Raw genomic sequence first — 23,333 nt, 5'->3', positions numbered from 1 at the left:
CGCGCCTTCCGCGCCGGCCGGCGGAGCGCCCTCCTGGCGGGCGGGGAGCGGTGGAGGTCTAGTTTGAAGGCAGACGCAGGGCTTGCGGTGAGAGACCTTGCGATTAGGAGGCGCGGGGTCGCTAACCTGGGGTGAGGATCTGCAAGCTAGCAGATGTGCTGCTCGGGAGTTTGGCAGCTGAAACAAGAAAACAGCGTGAGCGGTAAGACTCGAGGCATGTTGCAAACGAAATTGGCTTTTTCCGGTTATGTCATCTTGCTCGATCGAAATGATACTTTTCTTCAAGCCTTTTTATAGTTTTCATGATGATTAAGCACTTTTTTCTTTTTCTAGGTATTAGGTTATGTTTATGAGATGATGCTGTATTTTATAAACGTTGTCCCAGCCTGCACTTCTGTAAAGAACTGAAGCAGCTGGAAGCGGTCCAAGTATAGTTGTTATTCTAATCCCACATGCTTGTGTGTCACGAGGAGTGGGCAGCAGAAGACTGTGTATTAGGGTTTCAGGAAAATGAGAACCTTAAGGAAAGCTAGTTTCTTGCTGCTGCTTACCAACTATGAATAAATAGCCAGTGTGTACTTTGGAGAGGCTTTGTAACATTTAGACAAAAAGTGTTTTAAGTTTGAAAATCACTTCACTGTTTTCAAATAAAGATTAATTTTACCCTTTTGTGTAAGGGACATTGATCCTTATCTCATAATTTTCTTCCATGAACAAAAAAAAAACCCCACCGCCTTTACTTACAAGGAAGAGATTGAAATTGGTCAGCATTTATAAAGCGCTTGACCAGCAGTTCTGAACAGGAAGAATGTCAGTTCTTAAGACAGTGAGCTGGACCACCAGCAGCACCCTTCCCATGTTCTCCAGCCACAGTGTTAAAGACTTGTTTTCCCATCCAAAAGCTGATCTTTCTGAGCTGTGTAGCCCACATATCTGAAGATGAGAGCTTCCTGTCAGCTCAGTGTTTTGTGATGACTGTGGAGCTTAGCAGGGGTTGTGATAAATAATTTGTAATACTGATGGCCATTGGAAATTGAAATTACTCTGAAGGCATGGGTTTGTGGCTTTCTTGGCTATGGTGCTGGTGTTAGCCTGTCTTTGCAGCGTTTTCTCCGTTGTGCTGGCATAAATGTGAGGTTGCATGTTGAGCTAGATCTGAGGCCTAATTTAGCCAAAAATAAACTAGTGGTTTTGCCACGCCATTTACCAGCAAGATTGGTTTTCCAGATCCAGTTCACCATGCAGTGACAAACAGTTGTGCTGACCCGGTAAAAGTGGAAGATAGGGCAACACTCGCAACAGTTTAAGTAATGCTGCTGTTGAATGTTCTGCCATAGTTGAAGTATGTTTGACTTCCGGAAACAAATATCAGCTATGCCTGCTTATTTTAAAATTTATTTAAATAATAACATTTTTGTTTATTGTCCTTTTAGGTGGCTCACACTTCTCCTACCTAAGCTTAAAGTTAGACTTGCATAGTGACTGAGGTCATGGATGCTTAACGTTGCGGAAATACTACGTGCTTTTCAATTGAACAATTTAATTGTATGTGTGGTTAGGGATTGGATTACCTCTTGATCATAGAGAAGCCTTTCTGTTGCTGACCTTCAAAATCTGGACCTAGGTTTGTAGAGATGTCATCTGTGATGCTTCCCTAGTGTGAAAATGTGTTGCAGGAAATGCAAAACACTACTGAATTTGTCTTTTTTTTTTTAATGTAGGCTCCTGCTAAAATCAGTGATGTTTCTAGTACTTCCATGCTCTCAAATGTAACCTACTTTTTAAGTCTTGTTAAGAGGCTGGAAAAAAATGTTTGAAGCTCTTTAAGAATATTGAAACTTGAGTTTAGAGTACTGTAAAGAGTCCTGTGGAAATTGCTAAGAAAAGCAAGCTTGTTCTAAGTAAATATAGACCTGTTGCACAGTGATTTACTTTTCCACTGCAGGGAAAACTTAAGCCTCTGCAACATTGACAGGTTAAAACTCTCAGTTTTTCTTGTGCATTCCAGATTGCTTTTCTTTTTAAGACTATTCTAGATTAATTTGCAAGAATATGCAGAAGTGTGTCCTATTAGAGCATGCTCATATTGTAGCCTTTGAGGAGTAAATGTGATCAGATAACACTGTGCAAAAGTCCACAAAGCCAACAACAAAACCAATAGTAATGCTTTAGTAAACAGTAGTTTACCAAAGGTGACTTTAAAATGTAGCCACACAAAGCCTGTAACTTCTAGGTGAGTATAAATAGTGTGGAAGTAACTTACATGTGAGCATCTGACCCCTCATCATTCAAACTGGAAATGGGTGTCATGGTCGTTGGGGTTTTTTTGCTTCATGACAGTTATTACACTCGCGCAAATGCAATTCTTGGGAATTTAACTCTGCATTTTAAGATATGTGGGTGAAACTTCAGTTACATATAACTTGAAAAATGCTTGTTTAAACAGCTAATCATCAATAATGATTGGACTCAAAACTTTATTTAAATGAAACAGTCTCAAGGGGTTACAAACGTAGTGGTGTAGGGCCTTGAAATTCTGGAAAGTTCAAAATAGCTCCTAAAATTCAATGTAAGCTGAAAGGTATTTCTTTTGTATTATTGACAGACAGCATGTAAATTAAGTGCAGGCCATGTTCAACTTTAGACTTACTCTTACTACTAGGTATTTCTGCTATCACATAGTCAGTGACCTGCTATGGTTGAAATCAGTATAGTATTCAGCTGTAGTATTGTGAACACAGTTGCTTGCTCATTGCATTTTTCTGAAATGATGCAGAATAAATGTATCTTGCATGCTGTTTAATAATTGAGAATGTCTATCATAAACTTTTGAATTGTAAATTACATTTCTGACTGAACACAAAGCTTCCTCTAAGAGGAGGAAGGTGTTGGACAACTTGTAATTTTTTGAGATAAACATTTTTCTGAAAGCAATTTTTTTTAAATTACATTTCTTACAGCGTATAAACTGTCAAGCTTATTTCAAGGTAATGCATAAAAATAGCATGTGAGACTGAGTTGTTTCACTTACTGATACTGCCTGCAGATGTGGAGGTATATGGGAAATTTTGATGAGAAAATGTGACCCTTCTCGCAGCTTTGTAAAAATCAGTGTGAATTTTGGGGGGATAGAGAGGAGAATCAAATGAGGGATGTTGGTAGAGAGTCTGCATTGTGAAAGAAATGCAGATTTTAAGTGAGTTAATGTAACTTTCTCCTCAAACAAATTTGTTTTTCATTTTTGAAATATTCTAAAGTCAAAGTTAAACGTAAGTTTAGAGACTATTTTTAACCTAGAAACTTAAAGCAGTCACTCATTTCTTAAAGTCCTAAAACCTATTCCTCGTTAAAACATTCACGTTATGAAGGTACTAAGTGTGTGACCTGCAGATTTAAGTGTGCTATGTAATACAAGTGTTGTGTTAGCTGCCTGAAAGTGACAGTTGTCCTTGATTCTTATATAGTAGATGTAAGGCAGAAAAAGTTAACTGTTTAAAAGTCTTCTTTCTAAATGTGCACAGCAGTTGTTTGAATGAATAATCTTTTAAATAGTGGTTAGTTTTTCTCATGTTCAGTGCTGTTTATCAAAGTAGCTTGTGTACATTACATGCTTTACAATAATCAGACATAACAGTAGTATGTCCAGTACTTTATCTTTTTGGTTGAAGACTGGCCTCTTGAGCATCCATACATTATACATTTTTGTCTTAAATTCTTTTCTGAAGGTTGAATGTGTCTTAATTTTTCAGCTGATGTAAAATTCTATGCTTGGTTGTATGAGTGGCTCAATATACTCACAGTAGTTTGGAGTGCTTTTGTGTCTCTTGTGTAGATGTGTAGGGAGACTAGAGGTGTTTTGTCCCTTGAGTCATCTGAACTGTTCTCCTCAGCAGTTTTGGGAAGCTTTTGTTTTCTTGTCGAGTGCCTTAGAACTAACAGAGTGTTAGATGTGGAAAGTCATCTTATCCCATGGGTAGATTTCATGTTCCAGTAGCAAAGGCAGCAGCAGACTGCAAGCCGGGGTGAGAAGAGGTTGCACAAGGGCAGCCTGCTTAGGCAGCCAGAAAAAACACAAAGATGCTGAAGTATTTTGATATACCTTGTAACATGTTTGCTCATTCTAGTCATAAGGTTGAGTTAAATGTTGAAAATCTGATGGGTGCTTTCAAGTGTATGTAACTCACTTTTCAGAAGTCAAAAGAGCTGTAAATATTCTTTGCATCTTTGAAAACCTGAGACTATATTTCCTAAGAAAAACCACAAAAAAAACCCAACAACAAAAAACAGTGTGACCCTCTGACCCTGGAGGAAGTGTGTGACTCTTCTACTTCAGTCTTTTGTTCCTGTCCTCCTGTACATGTGTTGCACTTGTTCTAACCTGGTGGGATGTCACTCAGCTAAAATCATGTCCCATGTTTGTGTTCTAACAGTGAATGCATTTCTAAAAATCTGTGGTGGTTTAAGTAATAATGTATGCAGTTAGGATAGTTGCTCCATATTAGGCCTTGTTATGTCATGTCTAGAAAATTTTTCTCTGTCCTGGTGTCTGGAAAGCTATTTAATGCTGTTTAATTGGTAACAGGTGGCTATCGGTACCTCTCTTCCAGTTGGTATTACACATACTACGTATGATTTTTACTTCTGTATATTCACTCCTCAGAATTGTGTAACAGACCATCATTTGGTTTGTTTTCTTACAGCACATAATACTTGCTTGTGGGTGGGCTTAAATCCTTTTTTTGTCCAGAATACTTTGAAATAAATAGCTCTTGATTTTGTGCCTTGTGAATTATTCTAACTGCAGTGTAGTAGTGGTTTTCTGCAAGAAGCATAAGGACCAGCAGATAGTTGACATGCTTTTTCCCTAGACATCTGATGACTGGGACATGCTGTTTTCTCATTCTGTTGGAAACCCTAAACAAGAAGGTAGAAACTGTCAAATGTAACTTATTTTGGTTTAATGCAAGAAAACTTTGGAAGCCTCTTCTGCTAATTGATTCTCTTAACTTTTGCCAAGAATGCGTAATAGTGCTAGGTTACATCCTTTTGGGACATAAATGTTGTGTTCTCGCAACTGGACTTCCTAAACAACTTCTGTAGGCAATTAGATGACATGAATGTGGTCTGGGCAGCACCTGAAAACACTTGGTGAAACCTAGTCAAGCTAGTTGTTCTCTTCAATAGACAAACCTGATTAAGCAGTTTTTACTGTAAGTGCTATTTGTTTCCTGTCCCGGTGACATGCACACCTTCCTTTGATATGTTGGTCATTATGTGCTGTGGAGAAAGAATAAATAACACCAATTAAGTCTGCAAGTGTCAGAACCCAAGTAACGTGCAGATATGCACAGTCATTAAATGCTGAGTAGGCAAATGTTTCATGGACTTCTGCAAGCTGATTCCTACATCAAAAACACATGTGGGTAGTGAATAAATGTCACTTTTAATTACGTGCTGTCTTGTGTATGAGGAGTAGGATTGGCCATATGAGGCTTTCCAGTTTATCTGGTAATACTACCCTATTTTATTAAATCTATTTTAAAAGCAGCAAACCCAGTGGTAGCTTACTTAAATAGCAGATGAAAAATCAATTTTAGGCTAAAGAATGCATTAGTTATGAGCAATAGTAAAGTGTTATGAAGGATTTTAAATTTAGTAGTCCAGAAACTGCTTGTGGAGACAGTCTGACTTTAAGTTAATAATGTAGCAATTGCAAGATTTCAAGGTGTGAATTGGTAAAGTGTACAATATCACTTTAATTCATACTGTATTTATAGAATCTTTTAAAACCTGCGTGCTTGTGGTTTGGGGTAGAATTTCAGTAGCTGAAAAGAGGTTAGATACCAGAAATGGACTTTGATTGTCAATTAGTGAACTTACGTACTTTGTATTTGACTAATAATGGAAAGTGCTTTGCTATAGAAATACTTCAGCTTGGTGGTCAGAACACCGAGATAAAAGTAAGATGAAAGGAAATGTGAGCTGATGTGATTAACCAGCCAAAAATGAAAATGGCTCTTTCTCTGTTTTCCTTGATGGCAATGGGAAATAAAAGGTAGTGAAAACAAGCTGCTTTAAGCTTCTCTCTCAGACCAGCCAGAAAACTGTTTTGTGTTCGAAAGCTCTGCTTTCAACTTTACACCTTTTTCCAGGTTTATCCTGGTGTGTACAGCTGTACCTGGGGGGGGGGGGGGGGGGGAGGAAATCTCTTCTGGCTGGGTTTGTTTTTGAGGGGAGTGGCATAGTCCTGGGTCAAGATCATAGTTAGCTGGGCCTTGGAGGTCAGTTGTCATGTACTGTTTTGGACAGGAGTTTGAAACAATGGTTAGTCTGAGTTTCATTAATGCTAGGTAGCTTTCAAAATATCTTAAGGGACTTCTTGTTGTGACTTAACTAAAATGTTTGTGGTGAGTCAGATGTCTTCCATTTGTCCAGAAATGGATTTTCATGTAGTTATGTGAAGGGTGACTGTTGGTACACTGGGCAAGTATTGAGGCTCATAGTTTTTTTTTATTGTCTGGAGGTCCTACCTTAATCCTTTCTGATGTTGTCTTGTATTAGAAGTTATGAAATGGCATAGCTCTGCATGTGCTTAGTAGTTTTGTATTGATTCTTCCAGTTTATATTGTTACAATACTTCTGGAAAACTGACCAGGGAGACTTTAAGATTAGCTCTTTGTATATTGAAAGCTATTTGCTGAGCAAACATGAATGAGATCTCAACTGAAATTATTTTTGGAAGATACTCTGCATTTGTCAAGAGTGAGTCTGTTTGATGGAAAAATCTTTAGTGTAATAGTATTTGTAAATCAATTGTAAACGTTGGATGTTACAACTGTGGAGTATTGTGAAGGAAGGCAAGCTTTATCACAAAATCTAGTGCTTAGTTTACTTCCAAAATATCAACAAGATTTTTCGTGTATCCTCATTGTATTTGTACATGTAATATTTCTAACTCTAGTTAGAAACCCCTGAAGGGACAACACTTAAATTGTAGTTGTCTGTATTTGGCTTTGTAGTATAATACAAACAATAACTTTGAGGAGGAAATATTGAAATGCTTCTTTGGTGTATTTTACAGCCTTTGTGCATTGACCATCTTAACTTTTTCTGTGGGGTTCTTGTATGTGATTAAAGGGAAAGATGTATATTTGATCCCATCAACTTAAAAATAAATGGGGCTACCACTAGAAATTTTATTCTAGGTAGAATTTGAAGCACTTAGTAAGCTTTTGGAAGATCTGTTAAGCTTTTTATAGTATTACACTGAAGGTGATTTGACAGATTGTTCAACACTGCTTCTGTGGGTTTGTCAGTGATGTTCCCCATTAGGGAATCTTGAGAAAGCATTTAGTTTTATTAAGAGGCAGGAAATTGTACTACCTGCCCCTTGTACTGTGTAAATCAAAGCACTATCCTAGTTGTCACTGCCCCTGTTAGGCCTTCACATTTCAGTCTTTTCACTGTGAACGCGGGAGCATGTGAAAGCATTCTTAAATGTGATATAAATTAGCTTTTGAACTGAGATTTTTTCTCTAGGTGAGCTGTTAAACTAAAGCATGCTTATTTTCAAGCATAAAGGTGTAACTTCTCTGAAGTAAAACATAATATCATGCTTAATAATGCTAAATATATTGATAATGAAAAGAAAATCCCTATTAAGACAGATCTTTAGGTGTTATCAGAAGTTTGCCAGCTGGGACTGTGAAGGTTAAACAGTGTTTGTTTGTTATCACTTCAAATCCATTCCACTTTTCAGCAGCTTTGGTGATGGTAAACTGAGTAACGTGGAAGCCTGGCATAAACTGTTCCATTAATTAGATGACTTACATTACTTAATCCACCCCTACATTGCTTTGTTCTCTTAAGACCACAAAGTTTAAATTAACTTTTAAGTACTACTTTTGTATTGCCGCATTTAGGAATGTCTAGAGTCTGAGTCTGCTGTAGTTAGTATTTGTTTATATTACGGAAGTGCTTTTTCTTTCACAGGGTCAGCTGTACAGGCATTTTGGTGTTAGCTGTAGGGAATGAGCTCTAGTCCTCATTCCTTGTCTCTGTAATATTCTAGCATGGATTGCAGATCAGGGAGAGATGGCGGTAACTGGCGGGGACGCTTGGCCTCACAATAAAGCTTTGTGTTCCCTGGTTTGAAGGAATGGCATTAGAATTTCAAACCTGACACAGTGACTTCTCGAACTGAATGACAAGCTTGAGGAGGGGTGCATGCAGAGGGAATATATTATTTCACTTCTTTGTGTTAAAGTATATTTGACATCTCTAGCACTGTCTCTAGAGATTTGAAAAAAATAATACTTGGAATCAGTCTAATCTGTGGTAAATGTGTAACTACATTTATTTCAGTTTGAAATTTGAGAACTGATATGTGTTTAAATTCTGCTGTTTGGTGCCTAAAGCTTTGTTAGTAGTGATGTTGCAAATACAAAGATAACTACTTACCAGTTTGATTTCTAGCTGCTTGTAGTAGCTGATTTCAGACCTGAGAATTGTAGGCATGTCTCCTACTTGTAATAGCAGATTTTTCTAAATAAACAGGGCCTCTACATCTGTTTCCAATGATGCTTTGTCAGAAACTGATAAAAATAATTTTCCTTCTGAAATGATTATTCTGGAAATTAATTTTTAGATGTGCATGTTCTAGACAGCATAGCATACTGTGTATTTCTGAAATAACACTCAGAACTGTTTCAAAATAAGACAAGTATGTTAAGTGAACCATTCTGGAAACAAATGACACAGGAAGCAAATCACTGAACAGCAGAATGTGAATTCCTGTAGTTAGTATTTATTGTAGGACCTGTTCAGAAGTTGAAGCATAAAGGGATGCAGATTGTGTTTCCATTATGTGATTTGGGCTCTAATCCAAGGTGAATTAGAGGAACTCTTAGCTTCAGCCTTCTTAAAGTTACTTCAAAGAACTAAATTACTTCAATAAAAATTGAGAGGCAATGTATTAATAACTCCTTTCTTCAAACAGGAAACCACTCCCAACCCTCAGCCTTCAGAAGAGGAGAAAACCGAGCCAGCACCTAGTCAGGAGGTTGCCAGCCCTGAACAGTATATTAAGCATCCACTACAAAACAGGTAAATAGTACAGAAGCACGGTTGTAATTTTGCCAAAGATAGAAGAATGCCTGTGGCTTTACAGCTCTATTGTTTACCTTACATTTTCTAGCAGTGTTTTGAGAGTTCTCAGTTTTTTGAAGATTTTTGCAGTGAGGTTGCAGAGGAAGTAAAATCTGATCCTGTTGTAATTTAGAGCCTTCTCATGCAGTGTTGTTACAGAAGCTGAAAATCTTTGCAAATTTTCATCATGCAGCCAGGTAATGGGAAAGAGCACAGCTTTGCCTTTAGTTTGAGGCAAGCAGAGCTCTTGTTGCTTTTGCCTCGTGTGTTTTAAGAGGCTGACACTGAGATGAAGTTGCTGCCAAGCAGAATTAGAAAACCTTCCATTCTGGCTTGTACTTTGGGCAGTTAAGGTGCCAGTGGTAAAGACTTCTCATTCTTATTTCTTATCAGAGTCTTGCTCCTTCATATCTTACCATTTTTTTTTTCTCCTGTTTGGAACTGAAAGTAGTGGAAGCTGTGTTAATCAGCCAAAGAGCTTATTAGACTTGATCATATGAGTGGTTGGTGTCTACAGTAATACTGTTTTCATTCATTATCTGTAGGAAGCACAACAGAAGAAACCCTGTAAAGTGCAAATGCACACATTTGTACTAATGTGTCACTAAGAAAAAAACTGTAGGGCACTTACGTTTTTCTTGTTAAACAAGAAAATTTGGAGCAGTAGTTAAAAGTATAGTTAGGAAAAGTTATCAAAAAATCAAAGCCCTCTTACTAAATTCTGTGTTCAGTGTGCAAAAACAGGTATGTCTTAAAAGCTTTAAAAGCTACGACTCAGCTTTTTACTGAGCTATAGAGACAATGAGGACTTTACCAAGCAGCTTTGTACTTGAAAACCTTGACTTGAACTGCCTTTTTGCAGTAAAGATATTCTAAACTTACAGGTTGAATTCCTTTAAATGTGCACAAAAGTTACTCCAGCAGCAAACATATACTTCAAAAAGAGCAGCTAGGAAGTAATTTTTCTCCAAGTAAGCTGAAGAGCTGATGTGGAGTGCTCAGTACTTAATGCTGGTAGGTAGGTGCTGCCCCAAAGTGAACCTTTTACCTGGTAGGTAGGTGCTGCCCCAAAGTGAACCTTTTACCAACTGGCACCTTACTCTTTTTCTAAGTTTTGAGCAAGCATGGAAAACCACTCTGCGCTGTAGTGCTATGCTGTGTGCATCCCATTTTCCCTTGTTGTCTTTCTCTCAACTTCCATCCTTCCTCTTTTTCCTGTAAACACTTTGGTTAAATTGGTGCTGACACTCCTTTACAAGTGGTACTGGGGCTATTATTGCAATATACTAAACCTTTTTAAAACAAGGTTTGAAATGTCAGGAAAGGTCTCAAAACAATAGATTGACACCTGTTGACTTAAAGTACTCTGCTGTGAGAAGATAAATCTGCTCCAGTGCTAACCTGAGTGATTTCAATGCTACTGAAACTATCAGAATCAGAAATAAGCCTGTTTTTAAATGCATCATCAGGTACCCTGTTCCAGCATTTTAAACAATGCTCTTTAGATCCAGAAAGAGCATCTTTGTGTGAAAGGTTCACTTTGTAATATGAGTTGAGATTTGTACTCAGCAGAGATAATGAAGAAAATTGGATGGAAAATTTTTCATGTAGTCTTGTCTTTATATATGCAGATTTAAAAACTTGAAACAGTTAAAGTTGGTGGGGTTTTTTAAGATTGTTGCCATTAGTAAGCTTAATGCAGCTTCCCTTTTAGAATTTATGCTCTCCTAGTATGTGAGTGCTTGGGAAACTTTCATGTCATGTGTAGCTTTGGAGTGATATAATTAGCTTTTGTAACCTTTACAAAGAAATTACTGGAAAGGGAGCTGTGCTCCTAGTTTGAATAGGTGGTGTTGTTTTAGACCATAATCAGTTATTTGTGGTACAGGATTGCAGTTTAGCAGTGGCAGCAAGGAGAAACATCTGAGGCTTAGAGATTTAGAGTCTTAGAAATATTCCAAAACTACTTAAAATATTTACCTAAACAGATTGATCAAGTCTGCCATGATTCTTGTAGTGGGAACGCAAATATTGTTGATTTACAATGAGTTGGATTTGAGAACTGAGTTTCTCATGTAGCTTATTGATGAAAACTGACTTCCATGCTGATAATATCTTAAGGTTTGCAATTAGTTTGGATATAACAATACAAATAATGAATTATATTTTAATATACTTTCTAGATGCTATTTTATTTTGTTTTCCTTTAGATGGGCACTCTGGTTTTTTAAAAATGACAAGAGCAAAACTTGGCAAGCAAATCTTCGTCTTATCTCAAAGTTTGATACTGTTGAAGATTTTTGGGCGTAAGTAAAGATTTTTCATTCTGCATAATAATCCTGGCATATGTTGGCAAAGCTTTTGCCAGAGTCAAAACAAAAGTACTCCATTAACTGCAACTTTCGGGGTGTAATCAGAAATGTTTGCAAAATTGAAGGTGAGGTCTACCCCATTCTTCACAATGTGGTAGAATGTAACCTTTGAAGAAAATGTGATTGGAGAAGGTTTTCATATTTTAAATGCACATTGTTTTGCTGTTAGCACTGCTTATATTCATATGTATATGACATACATGTAGAAAATTGTATTTGTGCAGTAGCTATCTCATAGTAACATGGATTTGTAAATCCTTGTAGCCAACTGATGGTCGCTTCCTTGGCCCCAAATTCTGCTAGTTGATTAAATTCTCAGACAGCTGGCTCACTTCAGATGTTTAAGAGTGCCTGAATCTGGAGCATAGTACTTGGGAGATTGATGCAGATTAATGGCATCCTTGAAAGAAGTTCATTAGAGGTTACAGAAGAAACTACCTTCCTTCTAAATTGAAGGTCTGCGAAAGCAGTTAGGCTCAAACAGCAAGAACAAAGCCTTTGAAGGTAGATGTGTGCTTTCCAAACACTTGCTTCAGTTAAATTCAGGTGGCTTATTTGGAAGATTTTGCCTGCCATAATGATGAAATATGGAGAAAGTGCAAGTGGCATTTTCATGAAATCATGAAATTGAGGGTGGAAAAAATGCATTATATATTTGATCTTTCTTAGTGTTTCATGCTACATTGAGTGGTAGGGTTGTTCTTTTGGATGTGATCAGTAAGGGAGACACGGTGTCTACTAGTGGAATAATGAGACTCATCAGTAACCCATTAGCACCGACAGGAAAGAAATGAAGATACTGAAAATGTTGAACAAGTATTTATCAGTGTAGTCATCAGAGGGAGGGGACTAGGAGTCTGTGCTTGTAACCAGCTTTCCCATTCCTACTTATGGGGGTGACTAATGGTTGAGTGGACAGTAGTTTGCAGTCTTAGGGTATGTGATGGGAGGCTAAATTGTTTGAAGCTCATTATTAAAGTTGGTTAAGGGTAAGTTTTTTTGAGCTCCTATAACCAAGATAGTCTGGGTAATTAAAAGAAGTGCTTAATCTAGATGTCTGCAGTCGAAGTATAAAATCAGTCACAAGCAATTGAGAAATTATGCCTCCATTGTGTTTGGAGAGGGAAATAAGTGTGTTGTTCTGGGGAGAAAATATTAAGGTTACGGTAAACTTCAAGGAGGGAAGCTGGTAAATCTGTAACTGGCTTTGTAAATTCCTATGCCTGATTTCTAATTGTTCGAACATCGCAGTAATTCATTTCCTTTTTGGTGCTGGACCATGCCTTAATGTTAGTTAGTCTTGGCCTACAGGTTACTGTGGTATGTGCAGGCCTTTTTCTGAAGTCTGACCTTAACAGTGCAGGGGAAAAAAAAAAAGCCGCTATCGATCTTGCTAGAGGAGGAGACAGTATATACTCCTTTGATTTTTTTTGCTTTAAATTGCATAGTTGTAAATTTAATTTGGAGTATATATTTTATATTTTGTTGTTTCAGTCGTCTGTTCTTGCCTTTTGAGTCCTTATTTCAATTTGAATTATCAGGCCTGCAGCCTTCATCCTTAGAGTATTAAACCACCAAGTATTAAATAACAAAGTTGAATATTTCTCCTAAAATCTCTCTCTGCAGAGAGAGAAGCCTTGGAAATTTAAACAATTATCCTTATGCCATGTATGTATATGTACAGAATACACATGCACACAGAACTTGTTGCCATGAAAGTTCAGTGAGTTATGTCTCTAACTTTGTTAGAACTAAGTTTAAAAGAAGCATTGGTATTTCTGGAAAATACTGTTGTATAGGAATCCAGCAAGTGTTCATAAACCAGTTCCCATTCTGCTTCTTGAAGCCCAGAACATCTTAAAGCTAATGCTCTTCTACTGCTGAAAAATACTTGGGAAATAGGGTTGCTTCTGAAATAACTTTAATGCTTTCTAATTTTTGTATTTTATTCGGTCATATGTCTTAAATTCTTTAAGAATTTTGTACCTTAAAATAATGCTTAGTTTTTAATCCTGCTTTTTTCCCTCCAATAGTTTATACAACCATATCCAGCTCTCTAGTAATTTAATGCCTGGTTGTGACTACTCGCTCTTTAAGGTATGCTTGCTAATGTTTTTTTCTTCAGTTATGGATGTTGATGGATGGTTTCCTGACTAAGCAAGACACTGTCCAAATATTTCACTTCAGATATTTAGGAACATGGTTGGGAATGTCCTAAAGGTGTTAATTTTTTTAGGAAGTCCCAAACACATGCCCTCTGAAAATCAGGCTGTCACTAGTTCTGAAAATGCAAGTACTTACTTTAACACACTTCAGACAGTACATTTTAATCTGTTGCTATGTTTGTCTTCATTCTATGTTTGAGATGCTTGTGCAAATAATTAAGTCTCCATTTTTATAATAGGAAAGATTTTCCAGCTCTGTCATTTGGTGTGACATGAAATGAGTGAAAATGTATGAGTTGTGTGAGGCTGCAATGTTCTCCAGTATTCTTTGAGCACTACTAGCCAGATGCATAATGCTCCTATAATTAATTTTTACACCACCAGTTACATGCCGTATTACTTGTGTATGAAATAGAAAATTGTACCCAACACTGACACTTAAAGCATGCTGAGGAAGTGTTCAGACTAGTGGATAGGAAACACTGATGAGAAAGTGTACATGAAATCCTGCCTCGGCTGGAGTGGAGATCTGAACTGGAGCTCTAGACTAAATCCTAACCTCTCCAAAGTGCTTCTAACATATAGCTTGCTTTCTGGTTTCAAATACCTAAATAATCCCCCAAGTACAGGTGTCTGGTTCCTCCTTTGCTTATAAAACATAGCTACTGGCTGGGACTCCTCAGTAGACTGTGTACATAGTTCGTGAACCTCAGCAGCTTTAGGTAGTGAAGAGGTGGTGATGCTTGGGTTTGGGAAGGTAACAGTATTTAGGTGACTGAGAAACCTTACTAGTAAATTTTAAGAAGCTGTAGGCCCGTCAGAGGTTAGGATATCTATGGATCATGCTTGTATTTTTTGCATGAATCTGTGTTTTAAGTATGTGTAATTATTCTGTGTTTGCATATCATCAATCAGCAATAATTTAATTATTTAAATGCATGGAACAGGTACAGAATTGGCAACTGTTGCAGGTGTCTGAGCAATCTCTTGCTGTTGTCCTTCAATCGTGACCTCATAAGAGTGCCTGTTAAAGGTGATGAAGTAGTTTGAGCTCTGCAGCTGCCAGTGAGGGTGTTAAATTTAAAGTGAGCTGACACCACTCCCTCCTGCATGTTGAACACTTAATTAGTTGTCAGCCAAAGCTCTGTAGTGCAGTTCTCTTAATAGACATTTCTTAACCAAATTTCTCTGTCTAGATAGTTACCTGCTTTTTTAATGACTGACTTTCCTGAAGTGCAATGCAGCTGGTGGCTATGGGAGTGGCAGCTGGCTGCTTTGCTGTATCAGCGCATCCAGAGTGATTCAGTTCAGTGCAGGGCCATTGGTAAAGCATGAATCAGAATGCAACTTGCTTCTAAATGGTGTGTTGATTTTTGTGGCCCTGGCAATTAAAACCCTCTTATTCTCACCTTGTGCGTGCAGGAAGTCATTGAGATAGACTGCCAAGGGTGTCTTTTTCAGTGAAGTAATCTATGTGCATAAGCGAAGGACTTGGCCAACACTGCAATGAGTCCAAGACTTAAAATAAGGGCGCCAGAATGTAGCTGCTAATTTTATCTGGTTTCATACGGGGCAAAGTGGATGTTTGACTTCGCCTGTTCCCACAGTTCTTTATGTAATGTTGTGTAGCCAAGACTTTTTCCAGGGCTGTGATTCTTCTGTAGAAACAAAAATTCATTAGAGAAAGTGCACTTCTTAAGCTGTTTTGGAACTTTGGTATTGGTATGAGACAGTATTTCTGGACAGGTATGTATCTTAAACTACACACTTTTTTCTTAAGTTGCTATTTCAGTTATCACTGGCCTTTTGGTTATTCTTTAGGAAAAATACAGATCAAGCCTGATTTAACTTCTGGCCATTCTTTGCAGGATGGGATTGAACCCATGTGGGAAGATGAAAAAAACAAGCGAGGAGGACGATGGCTAATTACACTAAACAAACAGCAGAGACGAAGTGACCTTGATCGCTTCTGGCTAGAGACAGTAAGCACTATGGCCTTACAAGTTGCAACTGAAGAATCTTGCATTTTTATTATTTTAACTGGTGTATTCTTTCTGTGTGCCGCACTAGACTTCTAACTTCCTGGCAGCGCAGTGTCCTGTAAGTTTTTATTAACAGGCTGTATTTGAAATATGATTTTTCAATAGTGATGCTCAATGTAGTTGTATTCTGTTGAACATTTTCTTATGGGCAGCGGTAGAGAGAATTCTACAGGACAGATTAACCTTTTCCTGTGGAATCTACAGAATAGCTGTCGAGCTACTGGAAGGTAATACTGTTGAATGTGACTCCCAAATTTAGCTGCTTAAACGTAACTATTTGTTTTACAAATACTCTTACAAGTGAATGGTTTTCAGGTTTTGGTCTTCCTGAAGCAAGGGAGCTTCAGATTTATTTTTGTTCTTTCTGTACTTATCTTAACTCTAGGATAGGCAAGTAATAGCACAATCTTCCTGTGCACTATAAAAATACTTGTTTCCATTGCTGTTATCTTTTTGAAATATACTTTTTTGAATGGTAAATATACTTCTTGGAGATTATGTGAGTTGCAGTAAATGTGTTGTAGAAAAAGATACAACTGTACTGTCTAGGAACTGACTCAGAATAGCCTAAAAGAGTCTAGTGTGATCTGGGTTTTAGGGGCATGGACTGCAGGCAGTACAATGCAAAGCAATCTTATGAAATCTCTGATCTTTTTTCCCTGCTTGTGTGTGAGGCAAGAAGTATTGCACTCCGTTGAAAGGAAGAAATGCCCATCGGGATCAAAGCGGAGGTGTTCAAAATACCAGAGCTATTATGATCTTTCTAGTCACTGTAATAGTGATTTGAAGAAAGGATGATGAGCATTATACTATGAGGCACTATGACTGCACATGAGTAAATAAACGTCTTGCTGTGTGCATTTGGCCTCTCCCCCTAAATGCCTATATGAGTCCTTCTTACTCTTAGTAACCATTACATATGGATTGGAAACATGTACATAGACTTAAGGCTAGAGGGCTGTGCTTCTTGTTCAGCAGCAAGCAATGGCACAGAGCCCGAATACCCAGGTGACTGGGATATGTACTCTAAAACAACCCTGTCACTTCTAATTCCAGTAATCATTTGTAACCAACTTTCTCCAATAAAAATCAAAACCTCTTCCTTTATCACTCCCCTTTGGAACAAATTTTTATTATAATCTAATGATCTTTACCATTCTTAATTGTAAACTAAACTTCATTTGAGAAGACTTTTTTTCCCTGTTGTGCAGCATTCGTGAAGAATATACTTGACTGTAGCGTTTATTGAGCATGGTAGTCATCTTTGCATGTGTATGTACTAAAGCTGTTGATCAATATTTTGAATGTTTGTGTGTGGTTTAAACTTAAACATTTATGGCTTTCATTACTGAGTGAATGTGTGCATCCTGCAATAGGGTGTAACAAAGTATGCATAGTTATACCTGATTTATTCAGTAGCACACTTTGTCCTTTTTGTATTTCCTTGATGAAGTCAGCCCTTGCAGCTCTCATGGGTACTGAAACACCTGCTTTGTTCAAAAAAAGTTGCAAGTATGTTGAATTTCCAAATGTTACAAGTGATTCTGGAAAATTAATATAATGGCAGTTTATTTAATGCACTGTGTAAGTGAAGTAAACAAGCACCCATTTGGAGACTAATACTTCAGTGTGCAGAAGGATTTTCAATTCAGCATGGACTTAGATGAATCCGTCTTAGCCACAAGAAATTCTCAGTTTTATATCTCTGAAAATTGCTTGTTTTACAAGTTGCGAGTTGTAGATTTTAAAAATCACTTTCACAGTTAGCATATTGTACAGGGGTGTGACCTAACTCAATCTGATGTTCCTGAAGTGTACCATCTTTGCGAATTCCAAGCTTCGCCATTTTAAATCGGGGGGGGGGAAATCTTGTATTGTACACTTGTATTGTTGCATTTGCATTACATGCTGTTGAGAATGACTGATTCCCACTTCAGAGTCTGTGGGAGCTCTGAAGCTTCCTGATAGGAAGTAACACTTCATTAGATAGCACTTTTCATCGAAGTTGCAGTCTGATTTGCCTCTGAATTGATAGACTTCAGAATTGAAGATGGACCTTACATAGCTGACATTGCCCAAATAGTTCTTCACAGGTTCTTCCTAGATAATGAATGTAAACGCTTAAAATTTCATGTTTGTCTACCTGTGTTAAATGTACTTTAGAAAGAAGAATAAATTCCTTTAATTCTTACCTGGTTTTGGATTGGGAGGATGGGGTGGGAGACAACACTACGTAAATAATCAACTGTGTCAGAACTTGGCAGCTGCTGGGACAGGGGGAGAAGAGACAGAAAACTTAAAATAGGAGGAAGATACCCTACTGCAGCTGAGTTTACATTCACTCGTAACATTTGGAACTTCAAGAAGATACTGCAATAAACAAAAAATGATTGCTGTATGGCAAGCGGCTATAAGCAGTAAAATGTAGTATTCCTCAGAGTCTTCTGTGTACGCTGAGTGTTTGCCTATGGAGCAGGATTCTGACTTTGAACTGCCACTTTTAATGGTTAACCTTTGTTTTGTAGCTGCTGTGCCTTATTGGGGAGTCATTTGATGACTACAGTGATGACGTATGTGGTGCTGTTGTTAATGTTAGAACTAAGGGTGATAAAATAGCAATATGGACAACTGAATGTGAAAACAGGGATGCTGTTACGCATATAGGGTAAGTAATGTGATTGGTGTCTTGAATATATGAAGTGTAACAATGCATTTAAAGCCAGCTAACTTCATAGAAAATGCACTTTAGGCAAATGTAACCTGTGCAGAGCTGTATCCCAAGTTCAAGTAACTCAGTGCCAAATTATTTGCCTTATTGTGTAGTTTTTTGTATGGGCTTACCCTAGTGCAGCAGTGCAAAGAAGTTACTACTTTCACTGTAGTTTAGAAATAATGAAGAATTGAACACAAATCTTGGCAGAAGTTTTTCATTTCACAATGAGGCATTGTAATTAATACCTGTAGATAGTATAGATTCTGTTGCAGCATGCCAGTTTGTAAAGGTGGGTAGCCAGTAACAGAGTATCAGTAAGATTTTTCTCAGGGAAGTGATGCTTACAAATAAGAAAGGCATTGTAAATCTTAAGCTCACAAGGATGTCTTTATACTTGAAAAAAGCTGGACAGTGATGTGCTGTGAAACTACAGATGTTTTCCTACATTTTTGTCTCTGTTTAAGTGCAAATCAAACAAAATAATGCTGAGTTTCATGGTTTATTTGACATGTGTAATAGCATGTTGTAGTCTTCATTCCAGTAACAACAGTAGTCATCTCAGATTATCATGCGTCTCTACTGTGGAAAATGCATGTTGTGCTTTGCTATTTAGCACGTGTTGCTAAAACTAGTGGATTCCTTATGCTGTAGTATTGATGCTTCAGAATTACCTGCTGGTAAATTCAGTCATTATAGGCCACATAACCCATGCAAACCAATGAAAATATTTATCTTCCCAGCTTAGCACATCTGTCTTAAGCCAAACTTTAACTGTTGGGCATAGTAGCTTGCTAACATTTTTCACTTATTGGGTGGCTCTCTTGACACATTCCTCATTTGGGCCTTTATGAATCTGGTGGGGTCTGCCTTATATTGACAATTTCATTATACAATCACGTTCAGACTTGAAAGGTAAGTGTTCAACAACAGACAAACAGAACTGTGGTATGCATCTTCTGCTAGTAGAGAATAACCTTACATCAAACCTAGTAGGCATCAGAGTGTGTTTTTAGAATGGTATTAACCATTAACTAAGGAGCTAAGATGACTCCATTAGAGAACTAACTAACTGTAAAAAAAGTTAAGATTTTGCAAACTGGCTGACACAATGACTAAGGTAAGTTCTGTTGACTACCTGCTGTCATGTTGCCATAACTCCAAAGGCAATACATCAAGCTTTTATTTAACAGTTAAAGTTGGGGTAAGCTATGGTCCTGTAAACTGCTCCATTATGATTAGGGTAAGTTAAAGAAACAACTTTATATAGTTCTGTTAACAATCTGCAGTTTAACAGGCTTGTTCTGTGGATTAGTCAGAGGTTGCAGCCCAGTGCCATTAGTGGCTTGCATCTCACTCATACTCTATGCTAAGGAACACAGTGTGTGTCTGTGTCAGGGGGGTACTGCTGCTTCTTTCTCTTAAGTCATAAAATCCAAGCTGATTTTTCCTGAGGCTCCTGTTGGGTAGCTGCCTATGACCAGTACCATAGTGAATTGGGGGATGGGGGGCCTACTTTCTGTCAGTAGTTAAAGAAAAGACAGCAAGTCTGTGCAACTGAGATGTGTGTGGTGATAAAAACTGACTGTTCCAGGGAATTGCTGTTTTATTTGGTTCAGGTGACTTTATCATCTCAGTAGTTCTGGAATTGCGGACCATGACTTCTTCATAGCTGTTCTGTTTCTATATGTGGGAATATAGCTTTCTGATAGTAATGATATTCACATGAATGCAGTAGAATCCCTGTGTTCTACATTTATGTAGGCCTGTTAATTATTTTTTGGCAGGAGTTTGTCCTATTTTATGTGGTAAGTCATTGTTCATACAGAACTATAAGCTGATTTTAGATGGAATAAGCTAGAAAAATCCTGTTTCAAGTTCTTTATTCATACTTTAGAAATTGGTTCTAAATAGGCAACTATTTTTCATGAAGATGTCAGCAGATCTTAAAAGCAGGTGTCCTGTTACTAATCCCTTCCTAAGGGCTTTGTTTAAACTGTTCTTCTGTTTCTTTTCTCCAGGAGAGTATACAAGGAAAGATTAGGACTTCCTCCAAAGATAGTGATTGGTTATCAGTCCCATGCAGACACAGCTACTAAGAGCGGCTCCACCACTAAAAATAGGTTTGTTGTTTAAGAAGACACCTTCTGAGTATTCTTTCATAGGAGACTGCGTCAAGCAATCGAGATTTGGGAGCTGAACCAAAGCCTCTTCAGAAGCAGAGTGGACTACATTTAAATTTGATTTCCATCTAAGTGTTGTTAAGATTTGTGAGAAGTCTCATTCGCCTTTGTCTTGTACTTCTGTGTTCAATTTTTTCTATTTTGGCTGAAGTAACCATTACCAATCAGAATTTTAGTACACTTCACCCCCTGAATCCATAAATGTTTTCCTGGCCCACTCTGTAATAGCTTGGTAGAAACATTACTATTACGAAAAAACCCCATTTGTTTATCCACAGTATTCAGAAAAGAAGTTGCATTTCTGTACCTGCAGGAAATTACTCCGTTCTACATTTGCATTGTATGCAGTAACATTTTGCTGGTTTGGAAAAAGAGTATGGTGCATACAGTTTTCTAGCAATTTTTTTATACAGCATCATCTTTGCTGTAACCTACGCTGATGGCTGCTAGATTAATTTATTTGTTTTCCCTATTTGATAACATTAGTGATATTTTGATTTCAGTTGTTTTTGGTCATGTAACATTTGGTGAAGAATCTGGGAATATGACAAAGGTGGAATAAACATTAATTTTGTGCATTCTTTGGTAATTTTTTGGTTTTTTTGTAACATCAAAGCTTTGCTACGAATTTATGCATTTCAGTCAAATCAGTGATCTGTTTGTGTGATTTCCTAAACATAATTGTGGATTTTTTTAATGTAACACCATAATTTACATTCCTTACTAGAAATAGTATGTCTGGTTTTGTATCTTATGCTGTATTTTAACACTTTGTATTACTTAGGTTATTTTGCTTTGGTTAAAATGGCTCAAGTAGACAAGCGGTCCCATTCATATTAAGACAGTGTACAAAACTGTAAATAAAATGTGTACAGTGAATTGTCTTTTAGACAACTAGATTTGTCCTTTTATTTCTCCATCTATACAGCAAGTATTTGTACTTCTTGTGACAAGGCAGTCTCTACTGTGGCTTCTATTGTAGTGTCTTCCAAGAAAGATAGTCTGGAGCTATAGTCCATTGAAACTTTTAATAAATCTATTAGATAGCACCCTAAATCAAAGTGAACTTATATTGATGTGGCTACTGTTTTTTCTTAGTGGTTGGACTGATTGATCATGGTTTGCATTGTTTCTCTTTTGACTTTGGTTTATGCCAACCAAGAAATTCGAGGGTACATAGAAAGCTGTCTAGTTTCAGGTGGGAACTACACTAAAAGCACTGAAGTGAGTGATTCTACTTTAAGTGTATAATTCCTATATGAAGTACAAGTAAAGCGCACTAGAGACATGGCTACAAAATAAGTGTCCAAGGATCTAGGTAGTCTGCTATATGTATGTCTTCAATGAAATGAAACTTTCATTGGCTGGAAAGTTGCAGTGGGAGCTGTAAGTTTGCTTGGCTTGCAGGATTGGGGGAAAGTTTTGAAGGCCGTTGAGTAACTTCTTGTTTGAGCACAACGCGAGAGGCTTTTTCTTTCCACTCTTTAATAGAGCATGCAGCAAAATCAAGGCTTTGTTGCTAATTTTGTATTTCTTAGCATCTGCTGTACTTTAAGATCTTGCCAGGGCTATATAGTCTTTCTTCACTTAAAGGCAGATGCTTATTGGGGTTTTGATCTTTGTGGTAACTCCTTAAAGCAAGTTCAGTCACTGTGGCAGTGAAGCTTCAGTTGAATCAGGCTTTTGAATCTGCCTGATTAAGGTACTGAAGTGTTCAAGTCTCTCTTAGCACATAGAAACACTTTCTTGCACATTTTGTAAGAAATGTGTGTTGTAAATAGCATGTCAGACTATACCAAAAAGGTATTACATTAACTTCTGCATTGTTCTTCTGTCTGTTTAATAGAAACACTTACAGTAGGCATCTATACCTAATGATGCTATGCCTTCGGTATTGGTCGTTAACCAGGATCGATGTTGGCTGTGGAGAGAGCTGTTGGACTGTTTGTATGCTGGCTTCTGTGGATTCTGGTGTAACTGGTTGCCTGCCCTGATTCTGCAGGCGTGCAAAGCAAGTCAGGTTTAATAGGACTGTTCATAGCAAAATATAGCAGTCCCTGCCTGTTTTCCAGCTTACTGCTTCAGCTGATCATCTTAGCAATTAAAGTAAGCTTTTTGAACCAAATTTCTCTAAACTATTTCTGTTCTCTGTATTCAGCCTCAAGCTGAGTAGTGTTTCTAAAGGCTTTGATACTTCTGAATAAACCAGTAATGCTTGTATGCATGGGAAGGTAAAAATGAACCAGTTTCCTGAGGGGTAACATTAGATTGTCTATGTGTATGTAATTTGGGAGCTCTGGGGGAAGGCTCACTAAAATGAGTGTAATGCAGAAACATAGGTAGTGCTGCCCTTTTGTAAAGAGCATTGAGATTAAACTGAGTGCTGTTGTGAGAAGTACATAGTATTGGTTTTCTTTAATTTCACTGAAAGACTGACAGGAATATCATTCAGGGTAGCAGCATTTTGTTCATCTAGAAAGGTGATTGATAGGGTTTATTGGTATGGTCTCAGGTTTTTGAGCCTGAGCTTATTTAAGCAGCCAACTGACTTGCACTGTAATATGAAAACTTCCAGTAGGTTTCTGAGGGTTTTCACAGCTCAAATAATTGCTTTGTTTCTAGAAGACTTGAGTGAAAACTAAATGACATACTTGCTTCATCAAATATATAACCTATGCCTTGAATTCATTGCTAGAAGCAGCAAGTGACCATGA

The 23,333-nt window shown here is 37.6% G+C and overlaps 1 protein-coding gene across 1 annotated transcript; it reads left to right on the top strand.

Annotated features, from left to right (window-relative positions):
• On the top strand, positions 1–21,508 carry EIF4E (eukaryotic translation initiation factor 4E; the record flags this gene model as incomplete). The annotated part of the gene is made up of 7 exons (XM_009327072.1): positions 1–87; positions 8,999–9,105; positions 11,358–11,453; positions 13,553–13,616; positions 15,553–15,666; positions 18,252–18,391; positions 20,458–21,508. Coding segments are annotated over 7 exons (723 nt in total), but the record flags the coding sequence as incomplete, so codon positions are not given.
• Between the last annotated feature and the right edge of the window lie 1,825 nt (positions 21,509–23,333).

This window comes from Pygoscelis adeliae, unplaced genomic scaffold (assembly GCF_000699105.1).
Source record: "Pygoscelis adeliae isolate BGI_AS28 unplaced genomic scaffold, ASM69910v1 Scaffold87, whole genome shotgun sequence".
NCBI classification, from domain to species: domain Eukaryota; kingdom Metazoa; phylum Chordata; class Aves; order Sphenisciformes; family Spheniscidae; genus Pygoscelis; species Pygoscelis adeliae.
Note: the sequence above shows the minus strand (reverse complement) of the source record. Positions and strands in the feature narration are given on the sequence as shown.